The sequence below is a fragment of the Lissotriton vulgaris genome, chromosome 2_1 (assembly GCF_964263255.1).
Source record: "Lissotriton vulgaris chromosome 2_1, aLisVul1.2, whole genome shotgun sequence".
Lineage (NCBI taxonomy): Eukaryota > Metazoa > Chordata > Amphibia > Caudata > Salamandridae > Lissotriton > Lissotriton vulgaris.
Genome location: NC_141687.1, coordinates 943,320,079 through 943,344,577, shown reverse-complemented (window position 1 = coordinate 943,344,577; position 24,499 = coordinate 943,320,079). Strand labels below are relative to the sequence as shown.

The window sequence follows — 24,499 nt, the reverse complement described above, 5'->3', positions numbered from 1 at the left end:
CAAGCCCTAACTATCCAAGAGCCATTTATTCAAATTCATTCTAACAGGGTGGTGCTTCGCACTAACCCTAAATTTCTTCCCAAGGTTGTGTCTCAATTCCATATCAACCAGACTATTGAATTACCTGTTTTCTTCCAAAATCCTGAGTCATTGGCGGAGAGAATGCTCCACACCCTTGACGTCAAAAGGGCCCTGATGTATTACATCGATAGGACCAAGGATTTTAGGAAGACTAAGGAACTCTGTCGCCTTTGCACCACACCACAAAGGTAACCCTATTTCCAAGGCTGGTATTGCTAGGTGGATCGTTAAATGTATTCAGATCTGCTATCTGAAAGCAAAACGTACTCTCACCATTCCAACAAGGGCCCACTCCACCAGAAAGTTGGGGGCCTCTATGGCATTCCTTGGAAACATTCCTTTGGAAGACATATGTAGAGCAGCCACATGGTCTACCACACACACATTTACCAAGCATTACTGTGTTGATGTGCACTCCAAACAGCAGGCAGCTGTAGGGCAGGCTGTTCTCAAAACACTTTTCCAAACTGCTGCAGCTGGCACGGGCGGCCGCCGCTAATGGAGGGACTGCTATGTATTCTATGCACAGATATGAATTCAGCAGCCCACATGCCTCGAACCGAATATGCTACTTACCAGTATGCATCTGTTCTTGGCATGTAGGGCTGCTGACATTCATATCGCCCGCCCTCCTCCCCGGCGCCTGTAGCAGCTGCAGAATTCATATATACTCTAGCATGGTCATCATTCACTGAGTTTCACTCCATCTTGGCCACAATGGCTAAAAACAATCTGAGGATGGAGTCGATGCCCATGCGCACTGTAGTCCAGGGGAGGAGCCACCTATCTCGTGATACTTCGAAGACTCTTCCAGGACAACAATGTGCAATCATCCGGACCCAACACTAGGCGGCGATCTATGCACAGATATGAATGTCAGCAGCCCTACATGCCAAGAACAGATGCATACTGGCAAGTAGCATATTCGTTCCGACTCCACGCCACCATCAAAGCCCTTGGAGCATAAAACACCTTCTAAAGCCCTAGACACCAAATTAAAGCCATGCTCGGAACCGAAAAAATGGCCACCGAGAAGACAACCAGGATGAACTCTTTAGACCAGTTCCTGTCGACCCAGGGCAAAACAATTACAGGTGGACCCTAAGACAGGCCATATTATCCCTATTGCAGCAAAAAAGAAAGATTGATACCTCACACACCTGAGGTGCCTGCTAAGAACTTTACAACATCACCTATAAGACCCTCTTCTCCTATTCTTCCTGCTCAACCTGTATCTCCTATACACACCTGCACAATCTCCTAGATTGTCTCCAAGCTTACCGGACATGGTAATTAGTCCTTAGATGACCCTAATAACACTACCCCTCCAAAGGATACATGGGATGATTATGACGATCCTGCAGATCCTTCAGACATCCCTGATCCAGATGCATACCCATCTAAACCACTACCCCCAGATGACAATATAGGTTTTAGCCAACTTATTAATAGGGCTGCTCAATACCATGGCGTGTCACTACATCCTGACCCACTAATTTAACAATCAAGGCATCAGTGGATTACCCAGCAGTGCATACAGTAAATGACATAGGCGTTATTTATCAATAGCACATCTCTTACATTGCACAATAAATTACCACTCACACAGCGTTTATTGATCTACTGCATGTTGCAACCTGAACCCTGCTTACCCTATCTTTCTCTTATCAATTTCCTGCGGCCGAAGTACTTTTTCCATCTGCCATTTGGGGCACTTTTTCTTAAAAATGCTTTTCCTGTGCATCACTTGCTGTGCTTGTTTACCTAATCTTCCCTGCACATCGCCTTTACATAATCATTTTCCTCATGGCTGCATGCATTTCAAGCGTGCATGACGTCTACGTTTTTATTTTTGTTTATTTTTTCATGAGGCTTTGAATGCATCCTGCTCCAAGCCTTGCTCTCAGCCTTGAGCTCTGCCCTTTGCAAAAGCCTCTAAGTTTATTTACGATTCAGAAAAGGGGGTGGGGATGAACAGAGTGTCTGAATTAAGCAGACCACTCTTACCCAGTCCAAAGATCAGGGCTTGATCCATCACCGTTATTTATCTCACTGCACCATCCCAGCTCAGAACCTGGCTATATGCAAATCAGTCTGTCCCTGGCCCAGTGCATCATGGGAACAGGGCAGACTAAACTACCAAGCCAATTCTTCACCAGAAAGGAGACAAGCTACCGGGGACCGGTTTCTGGCATTTCAGCCTTCTTCGGCCCAGCTTGCTTGAATCCTGATGGTGCAGTGAGAAAGGGATTTTATTTAGGCAGGGCTTGGGAAAGATGACTGTTCCCTTGGTTAGTTGAGTTCTGCAGGTGGCATGGGAACTGAAGTGACCTGCTAATGACTGTTGCCTGCTGAATATTTCCGGTAAGAGGTTATGGCTCTGTGCAAGGCCAATACTCTCTTCCCAGGGGAACCACAACCACTCTAGCCTGTTTAATGGAGAACTTCGTTCCCTCTTCTGTTCCTCTCTATGGCAACCAACAAATTTTTCTACAAGGAGCCCATCCCATTACAACATACCCAATCCATACAGTCAGAAAAGCATGCACAACCTAAATACACATGTTTTTCTGGAGCACAACTGCCTAAAACTGCCTTTATTCCCTTCCCCTTTTTGTTTTTGAAAACCTATTTTATTTGTCAATTGCGCACACATTGCAGAGCTCTGCACACCAGAGACATATGCCGAATCATACCTTACATTGTCACAGGAGCAACTAACTTTTGTAGGTGTCCTCCTAGGAAATGATAGAAATACACAACGTAATACAACCCCCCCTCCCCCCCGCACCCCCCCTAACCCCCGGAAGTCACAGTGAAGCAAAGTTGCATGAGGTGTCGTTTGTTACTATTGCCCCTGATTCCCTCCATGACGTGGAGTAGAGCTAGCCGTGGCATTCGCAGGAGCTCCCACCCCAGGACCTCCGACAGACAGGACCCCCCGCCTCCAAACCGATCCAGGGATAGGCATTGCCAGGTAGTATGTATGAATGTGCCCTCCTCCCGACCACATCTAAGGCATTCCGGGGAGGCAATTAAGCCCGCTCGGTACAATCGAGCCCGGGTACAGTAGACCCTGTGCAAATATTTAAACTGGATGAGGCGAAGGCGCATTGCTATAACCGCTTCCCTTGGAGCCGCCAGGGCCTCCCCAGTCCTCCTCTTCCAACGCGCCCACATCTGTCTCCCAGTCCCTCGCAGCTTCTGAAGAGTGGTGGAACAATGTGAAACTAGAGATTGATAGATCCTGGAGATCTTCTTGGTCTCCAATTCTCCCATAAAAACCCTCTCCTCCCGTGGACTGAATTCAGGGATAGATTCCAGGCCTTCCAGGCTAGGGGACAGTTCATGGCAAAACTGGAAGTACTTGTAAAATTGTGACTGGGGCATTAAAAAATCCCTCTGTAGGTCCTGAAAAGACTTGTGTTGTGCCTCTCACAACATTTCCCAGGGTTGAAATACCAATATTCCCTTCCCCCTTTTGAGGACCACGGTGCACTACAACTTTAATATTAAGAGCACTATAAAGAGTCCCAGGCTACTGCTAAACTCACACAAATGCAAACAGCTCGAATTTCCATTCTAAACTAATACAGGAGTATATGCACTAGTCAGTTTTGTACAAGTGTCGGGCCCTGTTTAGCTTTCACCCATACAGGTCCTGTGCTGTGTTTGTGAAATCTTTGTATTAAATATGACGTTTCTTTAACTTATATTGCACAATTGCTCACCAACTTAACTTGCCATTAAAACAAATATATTAATCACATAGGCAAAACTTAATGCTTGTTTTTAGTTTGGAAATATGAACATGCCACGGGTGATTAATGATGGCAAAAGGCTCACCTAAATTCTACACCTGCAAAGTACTTGCCCTACTATTACCTACCTTTCAATACCTTTTTGATATAGATTTGTTAACCAAACTGCATGCATAGTTCTGTCTGTTTCACCTACATAACCCAATATGCCTGGACATAAATCAGATGTATCGCATTACTGCTCCTGCAGGTAGTCCTGTCCTTGATCACAATTTTCCGTCCATTGTACACCAGCGAGTCAGGAGTAAAGGCTGCTTCAGACATGGCATGTGCCACATCGATGGTTACCCCTAATAATATATATATATATATATATATATATATATATATATATATATATATATTCCGACCGCAGGGAGTTGCACCATTGTGAGCTGGGAGAGAAGTAAGCAACCAGCTATACAAGGCTATAAGTTTTGAACGATTCATTACTGGAACAGCACGTCGCTCGATATGTTAATTGAACCTGCCAGAGTGAACCACACCTACTAAGGAAATAAAAACAATAAGGAATTGAAAACAAACATTTGAACTTACCCAAGAAAGAGTTTTAATTCGCATTTAGACTCTAAGTCCCATCATGCAATTGATCTGCACTTTGCATACGCCCACTGGGGGCCATTATACCTTTAAATAAAATGATGACAAACCGCTTCGAATCTTCAGATGCCATTTTAGCCCAGGATGAAGGGGTTGAAATACCTTGAAAGCGTTGGCTGTAACAATATAATGCGGAACACGAAGGCAGGCTACATCCCTAAAGCCAGAGGCAGGCGAGGTTGTGTGCACTCCCAAGCTGCAGGGCACTTTGTTTTCAATATATATATCTCTATCTATATCTCTCTCTCTATCTATCTATCTATATCTCTCATTATCTATCTATCTATCTATCTATATCTCTCTCTCTATCTCTCTCTCTCTCTCTATCTATAGCTCTCTCTCTATATCTCTATATCTCTCTATCTCTATCTATATATCTCTATCTATATATTGTTATAAGCTCCGGGTTCCCGCACATGGGCGGGGATAATTCACTGCTTATGACTTTGATGAGTATACCCCTGGAAGAGAACTAGAATTACAGGTAAGTAACTTATCCTTCTTAACCATCAACCACAGGTGATCATTACCACATACACCTCACTTTCCTGGTGGGGAGTGCATCTGCAGAACCTGACTTTCCATGATACCAGGACACAGCAGGAGCATAAACAAAAGTAACATCATTGGCACTCAAAAGCATATTACACACTAATTTGCAACAATACCGTTCTGGTGCAGACAGACATGACTGCTGTATATTACATCCTTAACCATGGAGGCACTCACCCACCCACCTCTACTGTCTTTTTTTTTCACTTTCAATATTACACTGGTTCATTCCTTGCAGTCCTGCTCCTAGCAGATCATCTGAGTGTGTACACCGACTTTGTAGATTTGTTAGACTGGATCCATCAACAGACTAATGAGATGGGATATGCCAACAGTCAACCTGTTCAACGCCACAGCATGCTTTTCCTCCACTACCTCTAATTCTTTATGCATATCCATGATACTCATTCTCATTGCTCTGACCACCCTCCTAAGAAATTACCCCTCAGAGCAGTCGGTGCTCAAAATTAGGGACAACTGAGAAATCCAAATATCAAAGAAATGATTAGTTTGATATGACACCTGAGGTCTTAAGGTTTAGTCATCTCCTGCTTCCAGAGAAGTGATGCTCATTTTCCGAGAATCAGACCTACTTATGAGTTTTTGCCTCAATATAAATTATTTCTGCATCGGCAGGTAGACCCAACCTCTGCAAGCATCTGCTCAAGTCATTCTCTACAATCATGAAAACTGGGTTACCTTACATTTTCATCTGAACAGACGGCATGGATATTTATTTGGCAACCCAAAAGTTATAGCATTTATGGAAGACCTCCAGTTATTCCTCTGAGAACACGACTGGTTCCTGGTTCGGACCTTAATGTAGCCCTATCTGAAAAATATACGTTAGTGACTTAGGCGCCTCCCATGCGCGCTGACGTCAGTTCTTTCTTTTTTTGCGCCAGCAAGCGCAGATCCGGTTAGAGCACGTACTGTACCCTAGTCACTTTTTGACTAAACTTTTGAGACTTTTGTCTTCCATTTTTGATTCTTTGACTCCCGGTGCCACGTAGGGATGCTGGGTTTAAATCCTGTGGGGCCGTACGATGTCGGTGGCCGACTCCCATGGTGTCTGTCTCTACTGTCTGGAGCGCGACCATGGCTCCGAGGGTCTTGTGGGAGCGGTCCTGTAAGCTGCTGGAGGCCCGTCAGTAGTCTCCGTGCCGTTCGAGGTCCAGGGATCGCTCGAGGAACTGCTCGCGGAGGCATCATCATTGCTACTCGGGGTGGGAGTCTTCACACTCTGAATCAAGTAAAAGATGTCCTAAGAAGTCGAAGAAGCGTTTCCAATCTCGGACATCCCCCTGTCGGTCTCCGGACGAGGGGATCGGGGGTACCACCCCCGCGACTCCTTTGGAGCCTGAGTCCTGTGGCCTAACCACCTTTTCCTGGTCCGTCTGCAACTCCTGCCCGGGTGCAAGATTTTCTTGCTGCCATGGACCGCCCCATCAGGCCTTGGGTCCCCGCCGGCACGCCTTCGGGCCCCCGCCGGCACGCCTTCGGGCCCCATGGTCCCAGTTGAGGGCCCTCCCTTGCCGCCGGCACCGCAGAGAACTCCGCCGGCGGTCTCTGGCGCCGCCCGCGGCTCCGATCCCGGCGCCGCAGTGGGTACCTTTCGTTCCACCCTTGCCCGGTTTTCCGGACAATTTTGCTCCTGGTTAGGACCCTAATTAAGACAGAGCCGGACAAGCGCAGTTCCTGCAGCCTTTCGACCATTTGTATTCCCCTGACCCCCCTCCACCACCGCAGCCTGTTCCACTGGCAGTGGAGGAAGGGGACGACTGGGAGGGGTCTGATGACCCTCTCGCACGTCAGTGCGGGTCAGAACCGGAATGGACAGTAGAGCTAGAGGATGCTGGTGACCTTGACTTCTCCTCTGACAATGGATTTATTTCTCTGCCTGCTGTGGCTATGGAGGAGGGTGCCACATACACGTAGAGCAGCTGAGGACCTTGACCTGCCTACAGTGACCCTCAAGACTAATCTCCTCACTGAAGTACTTCAGCTGGCAACAAGCTCTTTGAAGCCCCTGCTTCCGTTCAATGAGGCATTCACTGACGTTTTGATGTGCACCTGCTCTAGACTGGCCACGGGGGTTCCCATGGATAAGCATGCGTTCTGGCGCCATCGCCTGGCCCAGAGTGGCCCTGCTTTTCTGTCCACCCACCCAACTCCGGAGAGCCTGGTCATCCATGCCTCCCCTTCCCAAAGCGCATTCCCTACCGCTCCGCCGGATAAGTAATCCAAGAAGCTGGAACAGTCCGGCAAGAAACTGTTCATCTGCCAGCTTAGGGCTGCGGTCGGTGTACACTGCATACCTCTTGGGCCGCTATTCCCACGCTGTGTGGGACACTGTTGCGCAGGTGCTGCCTCAGTGTCCGGAGGAGGCTCGGACAGTGTTTTCCCAAGCTGTTGCTGAGAGGAAAAATGCAGCAAAGTTCGCCATCAGGTGTCGATTGGACACCGTGAACTCACTGGGCAGGGTAATTTCCACGACAGTGTCCCTTCGTCGCCACGCCTGGTTGCGAACCACTGGTTTTTCGGGGCATGTTAAAAGTTCTCTTATGGACTTGCCGTGCCTATTTAGCGATAAGGCAAATAGTGCGCTGGAGCGTTTTAAGGACTCCGGGGCTACGACCTCAAGTCTCTCCACCATGCGCCCGGCCACGTCTGCTTTTCGGTCCTTTTGTGGCCACGGAAGAGGTGCCAGACACGTTCGTTCAGCCAAAAGCCTGCGTAGAACCAACCTCTGCGCTGCTGTGGTCCCCACCGAGGCGGTGCATGGGGCCAGCGTGCGGGTCAGTCACCTCAGCTCCCGCAGCATCTGCCTCAAAACCTTCGTAGTCCAAGCTTTGGTTCACACCCCAGGCTGGTGTGTCAGGATTCGCCATCACCTTCCTCACTGCCGTTCCGTTACGTCGGCCAGTTGGGTGCTGCAAATCGTCCGTAGAGGCTTCTCCCTCCCCTTCGAACTACACTTCCAGCTATGCCACCTCAGTTCCACCGCATGTCGGGGGACCATTTTCGCTTCTCCAGCAGAAAGTTGCGACCATCTGGGCCAAGGGGCCCTTCGAGCACGTTCCTGGGCCAGTAGTAGGACGTGGTTTATTCCTACTTTCTGGTCCCCAAGAAAGAGAAGGGGGGCATGTGTCCCATCTTGGACCTCAGGAACGTCAACCGCTTCTTGGCTGCCCTCGACCCTGAGGATATGGTGAATAACTATCTTTCTCTTTTTCCGCCCATTTGCGGGACCCCGGAAACTCTATATTATATTATATTATATTATATTATATTTTATTATAATATATATATATATATATATATATATATATATATATATATATATATATATATATATATATATATATATATATTTGCATCCTACTAAACACCAGAGCTGAATCATGCTGTAAAGAATTTCCACCATACATGAAAAAATATGCATTAGAAATATGAGAAAGAACAACAAAGTTTGTTTTAGAACTGTTTAAGTGCTCAGAAAGCAGTAGAAATTCTTATAAAACACAAAGCATAGGAAGCTCCCGGGCTGCATTGCAAATCCCCAGTCTAAAAAGATTGAAAAGCTAACCTGCAGCTGTATGCAATAAACTGACACCTTGCCTTTAAGGCACCCATGACCCCCAGCTTCCATCATGCCTCAGGGGTGACAGTTAAGTCAATTGTTCTTTGCAGAGACTGAAAAAACCATGAAACAATTAGGTTAACAATATCTCCAAGTTAGTCGTCCTTTGCCCGGGGAAGCGTGAGGTTTGCTTAGGACTTTGATGAGGATACCCCTGGAAGAGAACTAGGATTACAGGTAAGTAACTAATCCTTCTCTTCCAGCGGATCCTCATCAATAGTCATAAGCATTAGAATAGAATAGCAAGCCTCACCTCATCCCCCTGTGGGCAAAGGATCAATAAAAAAAACAACCTTTACGCCCACGAGACCTGGCTCTCAGGCGTCTTCTGCTGCCTCTCGAGGCGATTCCACGCCTCTCATAGTTCCGGCGTCGACGCGAGCGTCGGCGAGCGCTCCAACGACGAGAACGGCATTTGCTACATCCTCGATGAAGACGCTAACTACTACCTCAGATTTTTCTTCGTCGGCGACGGTCTCGTCGACAGCATCCACGTCGACGAGGGTTGCCTTGCCTTCCAAGCCATTTCAGTCGACGATTCCAATTTCCTCGTCGACGAAGACGAAAGAATCCTAGTCTACGAAAGTCTCCAAGAAATCCTCGTCGACGGAGATACCGTCGACCAAGGACTCGTCGACGAAGACCTTGTCGACCAAAGCCTCGTCGACGAAGACTCCGCCGACGGAGGCTACACTGGCGTCGACGACCGTTCCGTCGACTATTGCTTCGTCAACGGCCTCGTCTACAGCTGATCGTGGCCCCGATGACGATTCAGTCGACTGCTGTACCGTCGACTATGATTTCTCCAAAACTATCTTCGTCGACGAGCAAGCCAGTATCGTCAACGTTATAGACGACGGCGGCACCACTTTCCTTTGTCTCGTTGCCGTTAGTGCCTTTGAAGACTTCAGAATCTTCTCATCGTCGCGACAAGGCTCTGTGTCACCCGCTCTCTGATCCAGAGCTGCAACCACCTTCTCCAATGTTTGCCACTACATCTGAGCCTGACACAGACTCAGAACAAGAAGGGGATACCTTTGGAGCGGCACAAAGTCCATTCGACTTTATAATTGTCAGGACTCGGATTCTGACGAAGGTGACGGTGATCAACAGTCTCAATCTGAGGAACAGCTGGTCCAAGTCCCTATGGCTACAATTCCTTTAACTCTGATCTCAAATCTCCAACATAAGCTGGATGATTGCAACCGCCGTTTCCCAGCTACGCCACAGAGTACACCGACCGGCACCATCTCCGGCTACCGTGGCACTGCCTCCACCTTCTCGGCCGCCTGTGTTACCACCTACAACTTCGTCTCAGGTTCAGACGTCTCTTAGGATCCATACAACAGTTTATCCATAGGATGCGGATGATGAGGCGGTCCCGGAGCGTGAGGACGGAGAAGTCCCAGACAATTTGGATGAAGCAGGCGACCCGGATATGGCGGACTGGGGTGATTATCGGGCACAGATGCCCTCACCTCAGCCAGGGAACTCTGGAGATTCACCTCCTGTGGATATCGCCAGTTTCCATCTTTTAATGGATAAAGCAGCTCTGCGCTTTAAATTGCCAAGATCACAATGTGAGGAGGACTGTTTCCTTTATGATTTTAAAGACAAACCTTATAAACAAACTTGCACGATTCCTATCATCGATTTTGTTTGGAAGGAAGGAATTAAGCTCATGACTGCTCCAAACTCTCCTTACCTGCACAGATAACGCGCCTTGAGAAAAAGTACAAGGCCCCGATTGGGTCTCCGGCTTGCCTGCTTTCTCACCCCAAACCGGACTCGGTAGTGACTCAGGCCGCACAGCGTCGAGCCCGGAACCCAGCGGCTCCTATCACAGCCCCTCCGGATAGAGAGGGTCGACGTCTGGATGCTATTGGCCGCAAGTTCTCAACGATGGCTTCCACATCTGTCCGGGCAGCCAATGCCTTAGCCATCTTGGGACGCTATGACCGACAAATGTGGTCAGACATTTCAGATCTGATAGAACTCATACCTGATGCTTCCAATGCTGACGCTCTACAGATCCTTCGAGATGGACAGAGAACGTCAGAAGAAATGATCGACTGCGCAGTCGATTTTGCTAACACAGGATTCCGTCTGCTTGCAAGTGCGGCTGCACTCTGACGACAAGGTTGGCTAAAGTCCACATCCTTCCGGCAGGAAGTCCAATCCAAAATCCTGGACATGCCCTATGATGGGGAATCGCTATTCGGATCCCATATTGATGACGCCCTGGAGTCCATTAAGAAAAACACTGATACGGCAAAGTCTTTGGGCACGTTACAATTTCGGAAGCAGTCCTTTCGAGGTGCGCGCACGCAGCACTTCTTCCAACGTTCGAGGTGGGCAGCAATACCGCTCATACAATCAGAGCGGCCAACGTTACACGCCCAATCAGCAATCTCGCCAGCAGTCCTCCAGGCCTTACAGAGGAAAGTCCTCTTACCGGGGATCCAACTCTAATCGCCAATGACTTTTCTCACCATCAAAATGTTGGAGGTCGAATCTCTTTTATTCTCAGTGGTCCTCGATCACCTCGGACCGCTGGGTTTTGGACATTGTACGACGGGGTCATACCCTAGAGTTTGTAGAGATTCCTCTGTGTACTCCACCTCGTGGCCCGCCTCCTCCACACTCGAGGAGCTTTTCCATCAGGTTCGTCTTCTTGTGTTAAAAGGTGCAGTCGAAGTGGTCCCGAAACATCAGAGGAGAGGGGTTTTACTCTCGATTCTTCCTCATACTCAAGAAGACCTGAGATTGGCGACCCATTCTGGATCTGAGGGCTCTCAACCAGTTCCTAAAGTCCCAATCGTTCCGCATGCTGACATTACAGGAAATCCTTCGTCTTCTATCCAGCGAGGATTTCATGACCACCAGAGACCTTCAAGACGCATACTTTTATGTCCCTATTATCCAACAACATTGCCAGTACCTGCGTTTCAAGGTGGGGTCAATGCACTTTCAGTTCAAAGTTATGCCCTTCGGGCTGCGATCAGCTCCTCGTGTGTTCACGAAGGTACTGGCCCCTGTGGTGGCTCACCTGCGTCTCCAAGGCGTTCAAATCTTTCCATATTTGGACGATTGCCTTCTAAAGTCTCAATCCCACCACCAGGTACATCAGGACACTCGCCTTTGCCAGCAGGTGTTTCAGTCCCTGGGGTTGACCATCAACGTCAAAGTCACAGTTTGCACCTCTGCAGACCAGATTCTTCTTGGGAGCGATCCTAGATACGAAGCTCTCAAAAGCGTTAGTCTCCAACGAGCGACGTCACAAAATCCTTCGTCTAGTCTCCCTCATTCGAAGAAAACAGTCCGTTTCTGTTCGAACGTTAAAATCATTCTTGGTAATGGCTTCATCTTGCATCGCACTGATCCCAAATTGCAGGTTGCGCGCCCGTCCCATTCAGGAAGAACTGGACTTACAGTGGCGTCAGGTCTCCAGGTCCTTCAACGACCTTGTTGCAGTGACAACCCGCATGAGAAAGAGCTTGCTTTGGTGGGCACAACCTACAAATCTGGAAATGGGAACGTCCTTTCTCGCACTAGATCTCACGCTGACGACAGACGCCTCCCTGGAGGGGTGGGGCGCTCCTCTCCAGGGCCTATCCATAAAAGGCAAGTGGACTCCGCCCCAGCGCAAGTGGCATATCAACAGGCTGGAGTTGATCTTCCTAGTGCTCAAGTCATTCCTCCCAATAGTTCACGGGGAGTCAGTGCTGATCGAAACGGACAATACATCCAGTATGCACTACGTGAACAAACAGGGAGGAACCAAGTCTCCTCGTCTGTCTCACTTGGCCGAGTCGATCTGGGATTGGGCTCTCCGCCACCAGATCACCTTGACAGCCGTCCGCCTTCCGGGCGTGTCCAACATTTTGGCGGACTCTCTGAGCAGGTCCAGTTCCTCAACGCACTAATGGGAACTGCACCAGCCGACTCTAGATCTTGTCTTTCACCAGTGGGGTCACCCAGATCTAGACCGCTTTGAAACACCGGAGAATCGGAAATGCCCGTCTTATGCAAGTTGGCATCCCCACCCGGGGTCGTGCGGGAATGCCCTTTTGATAGACTGGTGCGATCTATTCGCTTACGCTTTTCTGCCGATTCCATTAATACCGCGGGTGCCGTGGAAGATGCGGAGACGGCCTTGCCACATCCTGTTGATCGCACCTCGTTGGCCCAGGCAGGCATGGTTTTCAGAACTGCTTCTGTTGTCCCAATGCGAGCCCATTCCTCTGCGCCCTTGTCCAGACCTACTATCAATGGACAGAGGCCTAGTGTGCCATCCGGACCCCTCCACGCTACAATTGTAGGCATGGAACCTGAGCACCTTGATTTTGCAGACTAGAACTTCTCAGGAATGCAGAGACATCCTGGCTCAAAGCTAGGGCTCCGTCTACCATCAAAACGTATAAACTCAAGTGGAAGAGATTCTGCCATTGGTGTGTTTCAGCCAATGTCCATCCCATCCATTCCACTCCAGAGCAGCTTCTTCCATTCTTCTTAAGCCTTGCTCGGTCAGGGCTCTCTCATTCTACCCTGAGAGTTTTCTTAGCTGCGATATCTCGCTTCAGACACGATGGCTCGTCCAAAATCCTACGTCCATTCTTCAAACAACTTTTCCGCAAGTCCCCACCTGTTGTACTATCCCAACTTATGAAGTCACCATTTGAACCTATCCATAAAACGGATATCAAATTCCTCACCTGGAAGGTTGCGCTTCTTTTGGCTTTGACCTCATCTCGTCTTGTGAGCGACCTGCACACTTTCACTATCATGCCTCCTTACCTTCAGTTCAGGCCTAACGGAGTGGCACATCGCACCAACCCCTCTTTCCTACCTAAAGTACCGACAGACTTTCATTTGAATGAGCCTGTGTTCCTGAGAACTTTCTTTCCGGACCCTAAGTCTCCGGTGGAGCAGCGCTTGCACTCTTTGGACATCAAACTATGCCTTAAATTTTATATTGCCAGAACTGCCCCCCCTTTCGCAAGTCCGACCAGCTGTTCATTGCCTGCGGACGACTGCGTAAGGGACATCCAGTTTCCAAGCCAACTATTGCTCGATGGCTTTCCTCAGCCATTGCCTTCTGCCACCAACAAGCTGGTAAACCATTGCATTCTTCAAGTTCAAGTTCAAAAATTTGTATAGCGCGCTACTCACCCAGAGGGTCTCAAGGCGCTTGAGGGAGGGGGGGTGCGTTACTTATCGAATATCCAAGTTTTTAGTTGCTTTCTGAAGGAGAGGTGGTTCTGTGTAAGGCGGAGGTGGGTGGGGAGAGAGTTTCAGGTTTTGGCCGCTAAGTAGGAGAAGGATCCCCTCCTCATGGTGGATCTATGGATGCGCTGAATTGCTGCGAGGGCTTGATTGGTCGATCGTAGTTGGCAGGTGGGGGTGTAGAAGGAAAGTCGCGTGTTGAGGCATTCGGGTCCTAGGTCGTAGAGGTTGTTTCCGTAATCCAGTCGGCTTGTGACCAGTACGTGGGTGTCTTTCTTGTTTCAGTGGGGATCCAACGGAAGATTTTTTTGAGCATGCGTAGGATGTCGAAGCATGTTGATGAGACGGCATTGACTTGTATGGCCATCGAGAGGGAGGAGTCCCGGATGAAGCCCAGGTTACGTGCGTGGTCCGTAGTTATGGGTGCGGTTCCCAGGGCCGGTGGTCACCATGATTCGTCCCAGGCAGAGAGGGATGAACCTAAGATGAGGACTTCAGTTTTGTCCGAGTTTAGTTTTAAACGGCTGCTCTTTATCCACTCTGCTACCTCTTTCATTCTTTCGTGTAAGTTGGTTTAGGCGGTGTTTGGGTCTTTGGTGAGGGAGAGGATCAGCTGGGTGTCGTCTGCGTAGGAGATGATGTTGAGGTTGTGTTGGCGCGCGATGGATGCGTGGGGACTCATGTATACGTTGAAGAGGGTGGGACTGAGTGATGATCCTTGTGGTACGCCGCAGATGACTTCGGTGGCCTCTGATCTAAAAGGGGGGAGGTGGACTCTCTGGGTTCTTCCGACGAGGAACGAGATGATCCAGTCCAATGCTTTTCCTTGTATTCTGACGTTGAGGCGTTGTATGAGGGTGCTATGACAGACTGTGCGAAGGCTGCGGAGAGGTCAAGTAGGATGAGGGCGGCTGTTTCTCCGTTGTCCAGAAGAGTTCGAATGTCGTCTGTTGATGCGATGAGGGCGGTTTCGGTGCTGTGTTTGGCTCGGAAGCCGGACTGTGAGGGGTCGAGGGATTTGTTGGATTCAAGGAAGGCAGCGAGCTGACTGTTGACGGCTTTCTCAATGACTTTGGCAGGGAATGGGAGGAGCGAGAAGGGGCGGTAGTTCTTAAGTTCAGTGGGGTCTGCTGTGGGTTTCTTCAGAAGGGTGCTGAGTTTGGCATGTTTCCAGCTTTCCGGGAAGGTAGCGGAGTTGAAGGAGCAGTTGATGATGTCGCGGAGATGGGGTGCGATAATGGAGTCTGCTTTGTTGAAAATGAGGTGGGGACATGAGTCGGTTGGCGATCCTGAGTGGATAGAGTTCATCAGGCGGATGGTGTCTTCAGTGGTGATTGGGTTCCAGGCGCAAAGGTTGTTAGAGTGCGATTTTGGTTCGGAGGTGGGGTGGAGTGGACTGGTCTTCGGACTGGTTTTTAAAGCTGTTATGTATGTCGGCGATTTTGTTGTGGAAGAATGAGGGTAGGGAGTCGCAGAGGTCTTGGGAGGGAGTGCTGTCGTTGGTGCCGGCGGTGGGGTTGGTAAATTCTTTGACGATGTTGAATAGTTACTTGCTGTTTGGGGCGTTGTTGTCAAGTCGATCCTTGAATGCTGATTTCTTGGTGGATCGGATCAGTTGGTGGTGTTTGCGGGTGGCGTTCTTGAAGATGGCCAGGTAGTCAGTGGTTGGGTTTTTTTCTCCAGGCTTTCTCGAGGGTACGACAGAACTTCTTGGATTTCTTAAGGTCATCGCTGAACCAGGAGGCTTTTTTGCTACCTTGCTTGATTTGATGGTTTTTCAAGGGTGCTTGTTCGTCGGTGCTGTGGGTGATCCATTGTGTGAGGTTGGTGGCTGCTTGGTTTGGGTCCAATCATTTGGCAGGAGGGTTTTGGTGAAGCGATGTGAAGAGCTGGTCGGTGGTAATTTTGTTCCAATTTCTTCGGGGAATAGGTTGTGGAGGGTTGTGGGTCGTGGTCTTTTTGTAGTTGAAGTGAACGCAGCTGTGGTCCGTCCAATGGAGAGCTGTAGTGTGATTCAAGGAGATGTGCTTGCTGGAGGTGAAGATTGGGTCGAGCGTGTGTCCAGCATAGTGGGTGGGGGTATTGACAAGTTGTTTGAGTACGAGGTTGGCCAGAAGGGTGGTGGTGTTGCTGTCGTTTTTCTTTTCCAGGTGGAAGTTGAGGTCTCCCAGTAGAATGTAGTTCTCGGAGGGTAGGGCATGTGGGCTGATGAAGTCAGTGATGTCTTCGCTGAATTGTGTGCGGGGTCCTGGTGGTCTGTAGATGAGGGTGCCTCTGAGTCTTCAGTGAGGGCTCATTCTACGAGGGCGATGTCTTCATCCACCACCTTGTTTGCTGGTGTGCCTCTTCATCAGATTTGCCTTGCAGCGACATGGTCCAGCAGGCACACTTTCACCAAGCATTACTGTTTGGATGCCATCAATGAAGCGGATACCGCAGTGGGACAGGCAGTGCTTCGCCATCTGTTTCAATAAGGTGAGCCTCTGTTCCCCCCTCCTTTGTTTTACTGTGATTGCTATATGTAACATGACTGTATTATCCTGGTACTGTCTTGGTTTTCTTCCATATGTTTGCCTAGCAATCTCAGTTTTCGGAGGTTACTGCTTTCTATTCTATTCAAGCATGTGAATCTATGAAAGACACCCCTAATACTGGAGAAGAACACAATTGTTACTTGCCTGTAAACAGGTGGTTCTCCAGTATTGGTGCCTTTCATAGATTCACATGCGACCCACCTTCCTCCCCTCAGAGGCTCCCTTCTCCTCATGCGCTCTTTGTTCTTGTGCTACGAAAATCTGAGGGCTTGAGCTTCTGAGGAGAAGGTTCTAGAAGATGCTGACGCCTGATTGGCTGTAATTTGGACTAACAGAATGACACTAATGTGTTACAAGTAGTTTTTCTCTTTACCATGCTTTCCTATGTAGGAACAGTTTTTTGAGGTTTCTATTATGTTTCCTATTCTTTATCATGTATTATATGTACATATATATTTAGCATTATTGCTATTTTATTTACCGTGGGACTCCCACTTCGACGGGGAATATTCAAGCATGTGAATCCATGAAAGACACCAATACTGGAGAACCACCTGTTTACAGGTAAGTAACAATTGTTCATATGGTTATATATAAATATATATATATATATATATATGTGGGGCACATATAATATAGTGTTTCCGGGGTCCCCCGCATGGGCGGGAATATTCTAATGCTTATGACTTTGATGAGGATGCGCCTGGAAGAGAACTAGGATTACAGGTAAGTAACTAATCCTTATTTGTATCTTGAACTGGAGTTTGTTCAGTTACAGATATCTCTATTCCTTGTGTATGAGACATTTGATATGTCTAGAGTATGTTCACCTATATTACTGGGCCCCGTACAAAAGGGGAAAGCTGTTAAACTTTTTCTGGATGCATGTTTGAAATTCGGTTTTATTGGAGATTAGTTTCCAGCATGCTCATTACTTTGACTGTCGATTCTTTACATGGAGTTAACGTGCAAGTAAAATTGAAGACACTAGTTGCTAGCTGCCGACTCTCATATACTTATGTTTGTTTTTTCTGCATTCCCCTGTAAAAGGAAGCACAGGAAAATGCGAGAGCGCTCGCCATCCCCTTCCACCACGGCATCTTCTCGGTCTCGATCTCCTTCTTCTCATTCATTCAGGGGAGGAGAGGATGGCCTAGTAGACAGTGAAGAGAAAGAGGAGAGTACATCGTTTGACAAGTCTCGTCTCAGTGCCAAAGACCTCACCTCCCCAAACGAGCGAGGGCGTGGCAGAGGAAATTTTGTAAGTTACTGAAAGGTTAATTGATCAAATGTTTAAACATTTACAAATATACTAACCATCTATACAAAAGATGTCCTTAATATTTCTATTTTTAATTGTGTCCTTAAGCCTTTTGTCTTGCCGTGGTCCTGCACATGTAGGCTATGTGGATTTTCTCGAGTGATCCAACTTCTGTATCCAGGGGTCGTGTTAAGGGTGGTTGTTATAGTTTTCAACATTTTGATCTACCATATGTGCAAATGTATTTGATAATATAAAACCTTTCATAAGTAAATCGTTTCTCAACAGTGACTGGAGAAGGCATTCTAACAGCAGTATAGATGTATGTAGAGAATTCAGAAATTTGAAACACACAAATTTAGTTTAGCAACCTTTAGTGAGTAAAATTCTGTTCTCAAGTGTTTGGGTCTCAGGGAACTGAACAAAGTCAACTCCATTAAAGTCTAGCCATTACCAGAATGTGATTCTAGCTACGTATGGTCAAACGTGTATTTTTAGGAAAAGCTGTCTTATATCTATCTGAAGTGTCAACTTAAATAGCAAGATATCTGATGACCGGTTAGATTTCATCCTTGCCTTTTGTAGTTCCGAATGCCCGACTGCAGAAGAGACTACTGCAACAGTGTTTGGATCATCAGTGGCGCCAATATATATGTGCTGTATTTTAGTCTCTTCTCTGGTGGCGCTGATCAGCCAGCCTTACAAAACTGTCTTGCTTTCATTATGACATCACTCAAAGCATTGCAACAGATGTGTCCCTTTTGGATAGGGGAACCCATGTGGGTCTTCAAGCACAGGCCACATGGTTGGAGAAAAAAATTGTATCAACCTGGCTGATTTAAGTGCATTTCCCTGGTTGTTTTCTCATGGGTGCAAGGGAATACTCACTGTTTGTACATACGAACAGAAATACATTGTATTGTCTCCCACGCAGGGTGTGAACAAATCCAGATGTTTTTCTTTCTCCATGCAGAAACAGTATAGATATGGCTATTTGCAGTTCCTTTTCTGGTTCTAATGCAGTAGCAGACTATCTTTGGAGGTTGTTTCAGGAATATCGTGATTAGTAGTAAACATTACCAGTGGTACATTACCTTTATCGCATATTGAGACGGTGAGTCTTGTCTTTGGTGATGCTTTTTACAAAATGGTTATCCAGTTTTGGATCTTTCATAGATTCACTTGATTAAATCATTAAATCATCACCGCCTTCGAGGTGGGAGACTCGCTGTAAAATATATATATATATATATATATATATATATACACACACACACACACACACAATCTATCTATTTATAATAGTAGTAATACATATACCATACTATAATGGACTGCAGTTACCCATCCTTGTCCTTTTTTGAAAAAAAAAAAGTACCAAATTTTAAACGCAGCCAATCGGGCTCTAGAACACTCCACAGAGGCAAGCCCCTCAGATTTTCTAATGTACGTGGTGTGACAGGGAGTCTCCTTGAGCTCTGCCCAGTTTTCTTTTATCTGTTGGATTTTATGAGTACAGATTGTCTGATACTTCTAGAAAAGGGTTATTTAGACCTTGTGGGTCATGTGGGAAGAAGAGACTACATTTTGAAGATCCCCCACAAGGATTGTATTTATTGCCTTTACCCTTCTCATAAAGTTAGACTGTTGGATCTGCAGGACGTTCTCTTCAAAGACCTTGAAGGCCCGGTTAGGGAGGTTACTCATTCGGCTATAAAGGCTGAAATCAAAAGACCTCTGTGGTGTCTGACGGCAGTGGTAGTTTTGCAGCGTGACTCTTTATGGATTCACTATGCTGTGCATTATTCCGCGGTCTAGTGGTTGGGTCCGGAATCAGTCTTTTCTTTATTTTCGTAGCCCAGGTGGGGGTCGACGTCCCACCCTTTGGTGTACTTCCTGTGACGACTGCAGGCTTTCTGCAGAAGCTCCCACCTTTGGGCGCCATCTTCAGATTCTTTTTTTCCGCCGTTGGGTCTGGATCGTCACCGAGAGGCTCCAGAGTTTTTGGCGGAAAGAAGAGGGAAAAGACCAATTTCTAAACTAAAAAGATTGGAGAAGACATCGAGAAACAAGATCACTGAACCAGGACGACAAAGAAGGAGGAGAACTTCGACGTCCGATGGAGAATGCGCACACAGGGCCCCCCTGAGTGCAGGAATGGACAAAACACCTTTAAAATTCTGCCGTAACTGCCACCACAAACACGCGCAGAAGGACCTGCACCTGGTTTGCAACCTCTGCCTGCCAATCGACCACGAGAGCAAGGATTGCAACGCCTGCTCCGTCTTCACCCCGAAGACTCTCAGGGTAAGAGAGACAGAGAAGAGCCAACTACAGCTTGCAAGGCAAAGGCCAACCTCCGTCGCTTCAGGACCTGGGCCTCTCCAGCGACGAAGAGGATAACATCGCCGAGGGACTAGATGACTACACGGTCGTAGAGACCGATAAGAAAACATCTAAGAGGTAGGAGACACGTCGACCCCTAAACTGAGTTAAACTCTCGAAAAACAGAGTCTTAAGTCCACGAAAGGAGCACTGGCGCCGAAAATCTCGACAGCCGCAGCTGCATCCAGGGACAAACAGCCCAGCGGATAATTAGAAAAGGACTCCCAGACGGCGAAAACGGGCGAAAAGCCAAGGTCGTCATAGCACGTACCTGTAAAGGGGCGCTCGGCTCCTAAGAAGGCATGCCTGGCTGAGGATCTCAGGCTTCAAGCCGAAAGTACAAAACAACATTCTGAGCACCCCCTTCAATGGATAAACCCTGTTCGGGGCACCGGTGGATGAGAAACTCACCCAGCTAAAAAAAAAAAATTAGACTGGAAGGTCCATGGGGGGCCTTGCAATTCAGAGGAATGAGAAGGGGTACCGCGACACGAGACCAAACGGAAGAGGGAGAAACCAGCCAGAAACGACACATCAGACATTCCAGCAGACCTAACAGGGTGACCATCAAGCACAGCAGGGCCAGCAAAAACCAACCTGCTAGTACCAGCCTCGGACCAGTCCTTTCGCGGGAAGGCGAATGGACGAGGGCAAACAAGAAGCTGGGGCCAGCAACCCACCGCAAAGTGACACCGTCCCACCAATCGTGCCCACCCACAAGACCCCTCTAAGGGTGGGGCACAACAAGGTCAACAAAGGCGTGTTACACGGACTAAGCATCAATGAATATAGACCTATTTGCATCACACCAGAATGCAAAATGCTGATACTTCGCATCCTGGCAACCAGAGGAACAGTCCCAGGGGAATGCTCTATGGATAAGCTGGTCAAAAACATTTGCCTATGCTTTTCCCCCCGATACCACTGATACACAGGGGTACTCAGTAAGTGCAGAACCAGCAACATGACACTGATCCTGGTGGCACCACAGTGGGCAAGGCAGACCTGGTACTCCCAAATAATGGAAATGGCACAGGGACGACCCCACAAGTTCGGGAAAAGAAAAGACTTACACTCCATGCAAAACGGAGAAGTACTACACCCAGAGCCAGAGAGCCTCTGCCTAACTGCATGGCTCCTGAAGACCTAGAGTTTGCACACCTAAGACTACCGGAGAGCACTCTGCGGGTGGCAAGGAGGCCTACCACACGAAGGTGCTATGTGGCAAAATGGAAGAGGTTCACACAATGGTGCAGCAAGGAAAAGCTACACAAGAAAATGACAAGGGAATCCACGTGCTAAAATATCTAACACACCTGCTGAAAACAAAACTAAGTTCATCCTCGCTAAGAGTACACCTAGCAGCGATAGTAGCCTACACAAGAGTAGAGAGCTTCTTTACATCACAAGTAGTTGAGAGATTCCTGGAAGGGGCAAAAAGGATTGCACCACCTAAGAGGATGCTGCCACCGGCATAGAACCTTAATTTAGTCCTAACCGAGCTTATGAAAGCGCCCTTTGAACCCATTCCTCACTACAAATGCTCACAAAGACCGCCTTTTTTGGTGGCAATCCCCTCGCTGCGCAGGGTAAACGAGCTGCAAGCACTGACACTACAAGAACCCTACATCCAAATACACAATGACAGGGTGGTAATTAGAACGGACCCACACTTTATGCCAAAGATGGTGTCACGGTTTCACATGAACAAAACAATACAATTACTGAGCTTCTTTCAGAAACCATCCACAAGCGTGGAGAGGGCACTGCGCACTCCGGACGCTAGAAGGGCAGTAATGCATTACATGGAAAGAACGAAAGAGCACAGGTAAACAAAGCAGTTCTTTGTGTCCTTCGCAACCAGTTTCCTGGGTAGACCAGTAACAAGACCCCATCGCATGATGGATCGCACAAACTATACAATTCTGCCACAAACAGGCAGGGCAAGAACTAACAGAGGGGAAACAAGCCCACTCTACCAGTAAAAAGGGAGCAACAATAGCCTTCCTGGCTAACACACCCATTCAAGACATATGCCTGGCAGCAACATGGGTGTTGCAAAGTCATCCTGTGCCCTGGGCACCACCTAACTTTTTGCTGACTTGAACTGGTGGTAACTGACTCTGGGCTCTGTTTACCAGGCCCAGGGCCAAGCTAAAGGAACACATTAGAATGCAGTTAAGACACCAAACATACACTCTGGTACACTATGGTATGGTGGGGTACCCCTGTAATTGGCATGACCTACCACCTAAGCCCCTAGTATGTAATAGGCCATCGGATTGAAACTACCTAGAAGTCTCCAGTATCCTGGGGCATGGCAGTTTAGATGCCAGCAGATTCTCTGCACCAGCGTGTGTGCAGTGATGAAGCCTGAGGTCAGTTTAAAAGCTGCACTGGTGGCCAGGACTGCTTTTAAACCTTACATTGTGCCCAAACTCGACTTTGGGGGTAGGGGCCCTTACAAATTAAAAACCTACCATGTTTTTGCATATTAGGGGCCCCAGGGTCACCCCTAGGTTTCCAAGGGGTGGGGGTTCAGTTATCTGTAAGGAGCGAGCTTATAAAATTAGTTTTTATATGCCTGGGTAAAGTGAAATTTTACATTTCACTCCCCACATTGTATTAAAGAGCTGCTCAAATTAGACTTTGATGCCAGACTGATTGGGTAAGGATGATCTGCAATATTTCTGCAGATTCAGAACCCCTGAAGTCTCCCCTAGTTGCACAGGGGGTGGGGGTCCTGTAGAAATTAGGGAAATGCTTATTAAATATGTTTTTATAAGCCCTGGTTCTTGAAAAGTGGCCCAGGTCATTTTCCCTATTGCAAACCCCATGGCCCATAGGTTAACATGGTAGGAAGTGATTGATTAATAAATATTGATAGGAGAGGTCTAGCCGGACCATTCAAAGACTTCCCAGAATGGTAGTAGTAAATGCACCAATATTATATTGTTAAATTTCTCCTAAAGTGTACACAATAAGTTATGAGACTTTCTTGTTTGTAAGTCCAAATTCAGCCTTTCAGTGGTCTGCCCTGATTGGTCAGAGTAAAGTGGATTAGGCAGGTTGCTGGGAGGGCAGTGTGCTGTTCTATAGGATTGCCAGACCAGGAGGTGGCGTCCTAAACTACGCTCTTCAAAGGCAAGAGGGCAGGCCTGGGTTTCAGTCCACTATGACAGTCGTGACCCCGAGTCAGGGCTAGGCTTAAAGGTATGTGCAGATGGTAGGGGGTGTGTTTAGCCAGCTCTTACCTCCTTGCTGGAAAATCAGCCATTATGGATTTGGAAGAATGATGCACTCTGGGACAAACTAATGCCACACTCCACAGGATGTGGTCATAACTATGAGGAGTTGCCCTGCTCTCATTGGTCGGCAGTGACCTGGTGCTTGACCGAGAGAATTTTGAATAAGTATCTGAGAGGGGCAGAGGCCTCCAGATCTGCTGCTTGAAACTGAATGAAGCAAGAAGTGCCCTGCTGAAGATTTTTTTGCTGTACAAGGAACTCTAAGGCCTGACCTATGAAGACTGCACCATCTGAAACTACAGCCCTGTGGATTACCTTGCTGCCAAAGGACTCAAGAGTGGAAACTCCCTGCAAGCTACAGGTTAACAGAGCTCACCTGAACAGCCCCACAAAGAATTCAAAGCCTAGAGTACCAGTGGATTTGTGAGGGTTTTGTTCAAGTGGATTGCGGAATTGAAGTTTCACACTTTCCAGGACCCTCTTGGAGATTCCAGAACCTTGTATTGTGTGTTGCATACTTTGGGACCCGCAAGCAGAACGCCAGGAAGGTGTTCTAACTGGTCCCCGCTTGCTGAAGAAGGCGGCCCACTACAGTGGTGAGAATTCTTCAGAACAATTTATAAAGGTGTGTCCCTGACAGAGAAAACAAACTGACTTAAAGGAGCGCTGTTGGTTTCTAAGCACTAGAAAGGGACTAATCTTTAAAAATTCATCTCTCTGGTTCCCTACAGTGGATTATTTTCGTTTTGGTGTCATTTAAAAGATAAAAATATGACCTATTTTTTATAAATTGGTGTTGGATTTTTATTTTGTGTTGTCTTAATTATTTACTGAAATGGTGTTTTTAAATGCTTTACATACCGGTCTTTGAAGTTAAGCCTGTCTGCTCTCAGCCACGTTACCAAGGGTTGAGCAAAGGAATACTTTTCTAAGACCTATGCTGAGTCCTATCATGTGTTAGTGGCCTTATTGCCAGTGGCAGACCTACATTTGCCCCTACCAATAACCCACTTTCCAACAATGTGCTTCAGTGCACACCTTCACTAAGCACTACTGCGTGGATATACAAATGAACAAGGAAGCACAAGTAGGACATTAAAGTACTTCAACATATTTTCAACTACCAACGCTCATCTTCCACCCAGCCG

General features: G+C 47.6%; 1 protein-coding gene across 2 annotated transcripts in view; it reads left to right on the top strand.

Moving 5' to 3' along the window:
- Window positions 1-24,499, top strand: part of THRAP3 (thyroid hormone receptor associated protein 3) — a 269,684-nt gene that overhangs the window by 178,691 nt on the left and 66,494 nt on the right. For both annotated transcript variants that reach the window (XM_086956473.1, XM_086956472.1), the window contains exon 10: window positions 17,508-17,718. In XM_086956473.1, the coding sequence (XP_086812599.1) occupies window positions 17,508-17,718 (211 nt within the window). The remainder of the gene's footprint in view (window positions 1-17,507; window positions 17,719-24,499) is intronic.